The 7,320-nt window shown below is 41.3% G+C and overlaps 2 protein-coding genes across 2 annotated transcripts in view; one reads left to right on the top strand and one right to left on the bottom strand. All coding sequences in view use genetic code 11, as the record gives it.

Annotated features, from left to right (window-relative positions):
- EGR_08964 (hypothetical protein) overlaps nucleotides 1-645 on the bottom strand; it is a gene marked incomplete at both ends in the record, with an annotated part of 1,549 nt that extends 904 nt beyond the window's left edge. Inside the window, one exon of the mRNA XM_024498213.1 lies at nucleotides 533-645. Within this exon, the coding sequence (XP_024347355.1) occupies nucleotides 533-645 (113 nt within the window). The remainder of the gene's footprint in view (nucleotides 1-532) is intronic.
- A 1,334-nt stretch (nucleotides 646-1,979) lies between these two features.
- The window catches only part of EGR_08963 (hypothetical protein), a gene marked incomplete at both ends in the record, with an annotated part of 19,559 nt that continues 14,218 nt past the window's right edge, over nucleotides 1,980-7,320 (top strand). The window contains 7 exons of the mRNA XM_024498212.1: nucleotides 1,980-2,009; nucleotides 2,041-2,220; nucleotides 2,254-2,636; nucleotides 2,708-2,945; nucleotides 3,002-3,098; nucleotides 3,362-3,593; nucleotides 4,185-4,449. Coding sequence (XP_024347354.1) covers nucleotides 1,980-2,009; nucleotides 2,041-2,220; nucleotides 2,254-2,636; nucleotides 2,708-2,945; nucleotides 3,002-3,098; nucleotides 3,362-3,593; nucleotides 4,185-4,449 — 1,425 coding nt within the window. The remainder of the gene's footprint in view (nucleotides 2,010-2,040; nucleotides 2,221-2,253; nucleotides 2,637-2,707; nucleotides 2,946-3,001; nucleotides 3,099-3,361; nucleotides 3,594-4,184; nucleotides 4,450-7,320) is intronic.

Genomic DNA, 7,320 nt, shown 5'->3' with positions numbered 1-7,320 from the left:
GGAAATTTGTGGGTTATTGATATCTTTTGAAAGTGGAAAATGGTCCTCATCCTCCCTTATGCGTAGAACTTTTAACCTATACTTTTAAGCTCATACAAGTTAAATGATGTGTAAAAGATGTCTATATGTAGCCTCTAAGATTTCAAATAATCAATTACTTATCAATAGGAGCACCGATTTGCATAAAGAACTTCTATATTTTCTGCAGATCCGATCAGGCATGCGACTCATGCATGAAGCACTATCTGGAGAAACTATTAGTTTGTCAGTTTTTATTATCCTTATTAGTTATTGTGGATTCCGATAACAGAGGTGTCAGTTTCGGCGCTCCATTCCTGTTAATACCAGCAGCAAGGAAATTAGTGAATGACCTAATATTGTTTACGCGCGGGGAATGAATTCTTTGCGTTTTGGCGAAGTTCACGTATTTAGCACATATGTATCTAAGAGTTTTCTTAATTTTTTTAACAATGTAGGCTTTTGTTTATGTGACGCAGTGCAGATCCCCATGTACTTCATATTTTATGATCACGAGCATTGAACTAGAACATGTGCCCCGTAAAATGAGATTGTAACCCAAGTTATCCATTTTTCTGTTGATTTTTGCATGTTTCTATGAAAGCGAAGAATTATTGTATTATTCATTTTTACAGTTTATTCTGCTTGTCCGAAAAGAGAATATTTAAACTCTCGATATTGATATACACCCTAGCAATGCTAGTGGCTTAACGGCAGTACCTAATATATTTGTCTTTAGACCCTTCATAACAAATTTGGAGGGCATTGTGTGCATGCTTTTGTTCGCAGGTGTGATCTGGAAAGCACTTTAGCTGCCACATGTTTTTCACCAGCCGGGGGAGGCATATTTGGGTCACAGTATTTTAGCTAACTGAACCGCATGCACACTCCGTCCTCAGCGGGTTGCACTTACGAAAGACAACGCAGTCTTTAGATTAAGCTAATAGCCCATTAATTTGCTGTACTTTAGTAAGTAATTAGCCAACCTCTTTTCGCTGGCTTGTTACCGCCTCTGCAGGGCACGTGATATTACTGGTAGAATTAATGATATATCATGGCGCAGATGAACCATTTAGCTAGAATACATTTATGTGATTAAATAAAAACCTGTCGTTGACTGAATAACTGCGTTTGTGCATAGCGTCACTTCTTACTTAATTAAAGGTCGAAACAAACTACATAAATCTTATTAATGCAGCAAATTCCGAACAATACTTTTGCTTATTTTGTTAAGTTTTTGCATCGTCTTACACAGTGGCTGATGTTTTTTGGCCCAGCACATCTACTAGTAATAGTTCTGTGTTCCCGCTTTCGTGTAGCAGTGTTTGTCAATGTTTTTCCTCTAAAAAATAGATAAGACAGGATATGCTGCTAGTGTAGGTTCGTCTTCTAGCAGATGCAAAAGCTACTGAACCATTTTTTGTTTAAACATAGCGCACTGCGAAATTTCTGTTTCATGATAAATAAAAGAACCTATTTGTATACATGTATTTCTAATCAACTAATGGCAGCCAGTATAAAAATGCGCGAAATACAAAGCAGGTCCTAGTTGGTTCATTTACTAGTAGGTGAGGTGCCGCGTAGTTGCCTCCTGCAGATAGCATTCTTGTGGGTTCACATTATAACTGCACAATAATTGTACCGTAAACCTTCAAGCATTTGCAGTATAGTTGTGGGCTAGCTTTAGCAGTTGACTGCGGCCAACATTCGTAACTTTGGATAAATGTTGCTCAAATCACCAAAGTTTTTGGAACATTCGAGCAGGTGCCAGTCTTTTTACGCAGTAAAGCTGTGTAGCCCTTTATTGCCCTTTGATTTCATTAAAATATTTTTTTTACCACCCTAAATTTACGAATGTCTCCGTAATAGGATGATGTGGAAGATCATCTTCATGCAGCCCAACTAAATAAATATTGTATCTACCGATTCCTCCACATAGTCGCATTGCCGTGATCTGCGCTATGGATGAAGACCAGAGTGTTTTTCCTCCAGTAAGTTTTTTATTTGGGTTATTTTCTTTAGAACCATCCTCTTCGTATCTACCTTCGCGATCTAAATTTAGACGACGGCAACGACTGCGATGGTGATGATAAAGATCGAGCCTCAAAACCTCCTGTGAGCATTGCGCCCTCAGATTGGACCAACTCAACCTCTGAATATGCTCTCCTTTTTAATCTTCTCTTCTATTACTACAGCCTCATTGTATAGTTTAACTTCTCAACTAACATCTTCTAGATTTATTTCCCAAAAAGATACCTCTTGCAATGTCTCCTTCAATCCGAGCACATCTTTACCAATGACCGCGCATATCTCGAGCAGTGTAAGGGTGCTCTCAGAAGGTGGCTGCCCCCGCATCCACTCCGTCCTCTTTCTTTTATCCCCATTTTGTTCACAATCTTGCCGATTCTCCTCTCTCTCCTGGTCCCGAATGTTAATATTCTTGTCTTTTATGTTGGCATGTTGTCATTTCTCCTAATCGTTGCCAGGCTAGTTTTCATCTGCTTCACCGTCTTGTTGGTGAAACAAGCGATTGGTTGTATGGAGGATCTTCATCTTTTCTTCGAAAAATCAATTATTTTCCTGCGTGGACTCAATACCGTTGCGATAGGCTATATGTTGTGAGTAGTTTGAGGTGAAACTGATTCGAAATCTGAGTGATTTTCTTGGAATCCTTAATGTTCTCTTTCAGTGCAAGTAGGGGAGCGGCATTCCTGAGTCAACTAGACAGAGTTGTGCTACCGAAGTATAGCTCTCATTTGTACAATGCACTGTCCGCCTACGTATCAAATGTCTCCTCTCTGTCCCTCACCATGAACCAAATAATCCAATCTTCTCCCTCTCTGGTCTCCAGTATTGTGGAAATCGGCAGCTCTTTAACTATTCCTCACGATACTATGACCGAGGGAGAAGCCAATAAAAAGAGTCTGGTAAATATCAAGGTAGCGTTGAATGTCGTCCAGCACCATTATCCTCTAATCTCTAGGCCATGTTCTGTATCGGTCTCGGATTTGACTCCGAGTTGGCACGGGTATTTGGCTGCTTCGTCGCACTTCACTCCCACGAATCCATCCTTCTGAACTGTAAGTTCTTCTCTTTTAGCTTACCCAGATGTGAGCTTTCCAATGTCCATCTGGGATTGGCTAGTAGTAACCTTGTTTCTTTATACTTAAATGTTGTCAGCATCATCCAATAATCCACTTGCCTTCATTTGGGCTCACTACATTGCCCGCCGTCGAATTCATGATTTCGGTTCATTTGGTGTGGAGTTTGTTAACGCTGACACTAATGCAGCGCAAGGATGACTTCATTTCTCCCCACTAATTATGTTTCCTTTTTGACACAGTACGAGTGGTTAAGGCTCTCTGTGCCTGGCTATGGTGCCTACGACGGGGAAGGCAGCGTTTGCGCGAAGTGGACCGGATGCGAGTAAACCTGGAGAGGGGAGGTTGGTTTCGGGACGAGCCACCAAGCCGAGTGACTAAGGCGCCCAGTCCAGCCTTCGAAGAGGTGCAAGTGAGGGAACACCTCTCAGCTTTGGCTAGCCTTCATTATAACGTCATCTCCTTATCGTGTCGGTACGTCGAGGTCCGTGTTACGTACACTTTGTTAGTAGTTAGTCTGATATAAATTATCATGTTGGTGTGCCGCAGTGCATCACGATCTACACTCTACCCCCAATGCATTGAACGACTACATTTCCCTCCCCTTGCCTGTCCGTTTTAGTCTTCACCCTTACACTTATCCATCTCTAACAGAGAGCTATCCACTTTCTGGCTATTTCAACCCCATAATTGTGTAATGGTAGAGTAGGCCACTAAAAAGGCAAATTGGATGGCTTGGAGTAGGATCGGGGGTCCGTTGGGTATTTTTTGATTATTTGTCGTTTTTCATTGTAGATTTTGGTAACTTTTATGGGTGACTAATGAAAATGTTTAATCACAGGATCTGCAAAGCGCTTTTGGAGTAGGAGGATTTTCCAATTCTACTGAGGCAACCCCGGACAGATCGCACTCTTTACGGTTTTTAATGGTTCTTTTGTTTTAATAATGAAATAATGTGTCCTGGTTTTGTCTAACGTAATAAACGTAGTCCTTCAACTCAACGCATCCATCAACCCTTCTGTGCTCATCAAAAACATGATTGCATTGGAACTTGTCTTTTTTCAGGCTTCATAAACTGAGGGAAAGGGTCATTGTCAAGGCGTCTTCAGTTGCACTGTCTGAACTATCCTCCGAAGACCTTCAGTCGATGCGCACACTCTTGTCTAATTGTCAGTACTGCCTGGATGAGGCCGAGAAAACCCTTCGAGATGAATCCACTAAATCGACAGAATCGATTTCGGTTCCCAAGGTGCCTGAGCCGACGTTCAAAGTGGAAGGAACGGGCGAACTGATACCACTGGATTCTGAACAACCGCCCACTGAAGATGAGGTAGGTCTCGTTAAAATTGAAGGCGTTATGCGCCATAAAGAAGGTGTGCAAGACTAGTGTTAGGACCGTTTTCGAATTTTCTTCTGACAGACATCTTTCACTTCTCATGGGTGGAATATTTCTGCTTCTCAGGATGATATTGTGGCATTAAACTGGAGGAACAGTCGGCTTGACAGATAGGGAGGAGAAAATGGACTATCGATAACGCTAATTACTGTTCTTGTCTTCACAGTCTTGGACGCAAATGTTTAAATAAGCACTTGAATGACTTTTGTGGGCTCGATGTCCGTGGCCATTCCACCCTAATTCGATTTAGATATAGTAATCTTCGCTTGGGGCTTTTACAAAGGCTATATACGTGGATTCTTCTCCCCCCTCGTCCCCTCGCCAAGTAGAAATTCTCCACCCTTTTATTTGCCCATTGTGTAAATTCGCTACTACCGAAAGAGGAAAGTCTAACCCCATTTCGGCTTCTTTTCCAGCTTTAAACAATTGAACTGTAATGGTGGGAGAATTGTAGGTCTAATAGGACCTCTGGTTGGCTCGACTGAATGAATAATTTTTTCGTCTTTCTTGTTTTTTCTTTTTTATCTTATGGAGGTAAATAAATTGGTTCCCATTTTTTTCTCCCCTTCCTTTTTTTCTATATTGTTCTCTTCCATATCCCTTCGGTTGTCTTTCGGCCAATTGAAGGCATAATTAATAGTTCCCCTTTCTTTGCGGGTTGTCGGTCATTAGCAAGATGGCTATTACGGCTTTGATAAGTTTGCAAAATCTGTCTCTTCGACTATAATTTTTTTAGCCCTCACTTTTTACCGTCATAAAAGTGCTTTATCGAGAGGGGCTTGTTCCCTGATTGACTGGTTGACTGAGTGACTTGGGGTGAGAAGTATCTTTTGCATTGTGTGGTTCGTTAATTGGACAGACACATTATTTGGGTTATCTCTCAACCCTCCACTCATAACTTCCCCCTTCCCCTCCACTTCCATTTGCAGTTGTTGGCTGTGGGCCCAACCAATAGCGATAGGTAAGATCCATCTACCCTCAGCAATAGCCAGGCTGAATTAATTAACCAACGTTGTGAGACTTTCCCCTTATTACCGATGCAAAACTGACCCGCGAAAAGATTGGAACTTTCAGGACAAATTGTAGACCAGCTACTGAACGTGTCCCGGCGTGAGATTCAGGATTCTATCTCTAGCCGTTTGGAATTCCGAGCTGGTGCACGTCTCTTTCGTCAGAGCACTCGCATTTGTAAATCTGTATTTAATAGCTAGTGTCTACCCGTTGGGAGAACAAATTTCCACTTTCTTTTCACGGAGGTATAAACACCTGGTCTTGTCATCTGCTTGTCTATCTGACTGCCATACACTTTGTCAAGCTTAAAGCTGTCACAATATGTGGCTAATAGCTTTTCTGTTGCCTCTTCTATAAAATAATTGCAGGGCTCTCCCTTTCTTCCCTGTGGTTGTGGCTGTAGGCGATTGAAAGTTTTAAGCCCTCTAAATCCGTCACATAAATCCACTCTATATAAGGGGGTACTTCGCCTTCTATTCTGAATGCATACTCAGACAGCGGCGGTTTTATCCTCCTGGCTACAGTAGACTATCCTATCCTGATCACAGATTGCTGTCGGTGACAAGTGGTTGCCTCACTTGAATCGGAAACACCCAAGACTGGGTAGTATCCCGACTCTCTACATTTTTTGAACAAGACAGTTAATTTTAAATGCCTTCATGCCTTTCTACTGAGAGGTAAAAGTGGTCCTCCTAACCGCGTGGCATTCCTCCTCGACTGTGAATGAAAAAGGTGGGTTAAAAAGAATTTGAAAAGTACCTGTGTATAGGTATTTCCGGATTAAGTTTTTCCTGACAGAAGTGGTACCTACTTCCTTAATATGGTGGAATTTCTGTAATTTTTCGGAGGTAAACTTTCAAGGAAAAATCAAGAGAGGATGTTAGCTTTCTTTTTCACTCCCTATCTCAGCCCTCAGATCGATGGAGAGTGGTGCCTTAGTTAAGGGGAAGGGGGGTAAGATGTGGCAAGTCGGGGAAAAAGAAGTTGTTTTGGCTCGTGAGGCATGCGACACGCCAACTTTTGCTTTAACTTTTCTTTTAAGATAATCATTTACGCTATTGTTCATCGTGAGGGTAGTTTGCGCCAAGAAGCTAGATTTGTGCTCCACAAAGGAGCTTCAGCTTGCTTTAGAATTTTCTTCATTGCAGACGATAGGAAATTTTGTCGTTGCTAGGGTAATTTTCTTTAGAAGGGGCGTATATTTTTTTTCTATAAAAGGCGCTATATTGCACTGGCAATAGATGGTTCTACTTATTACATTATAAGTAGCTTATTGATTGATTAGTTTTTGATTCCCCCTTTTTGGATATTTGAGACTACTATACTTGGTCGTTTTTCTGCGACCTTGAAAAAAAGGTGGGGCTTGGATCTTTTATTTGTAGTGCCCGTTTGCGAGCTAGTATGCACTATGAAATTAAGTACATATTTTACACGAAGACTTCGACTTGCTTTGGAAGCTCATTTACTAAAGGTGAATGAGAAGCAACACATTTTTCTGCGAATATTTTTTTTCAGCAAATAAATATGTATTTTATGAAATAAATGGCATCGTCTTTTATCAGTAATGGCTGGAGCCACTGTGTTATGAGTGAATTTTAACTATTATCTACTAGTCCCTAGATCCGCCCTTTTTTATGTAGATTCGATGATGTGGGACGTTTGAGTCCTTCTCAAAGCCTTAGTGCACCATACCGGGGCCAAGGAAAACTTATTATTTAACGTACCGAAGGGATGAGGGGTTATAGATCATGTCACAGGACGAAATTATAAGCTGGTGTGTTTTACTGACCCGAA

Source organism: Echinococcus granulosus (assembly GCF_000524195.1).
Source record: "Echinococcus granulosus chromosome Unknown EG_S00126, whole genome shotgun sequence".
Classification (NCBI taxonomy): domain Eukaryota; kingdom Metazoa; phylum Platyhelminthes; class Cestoda; order Cyclophyllidea; family Taeniidae; genus Echinococcus; species Echinococcus granulosus.
The sequence above is the reverse complement of the archived record's forward strand: the minus strand, read 5'-3'. Positions and strand labels throughout refer to the sequence as shown.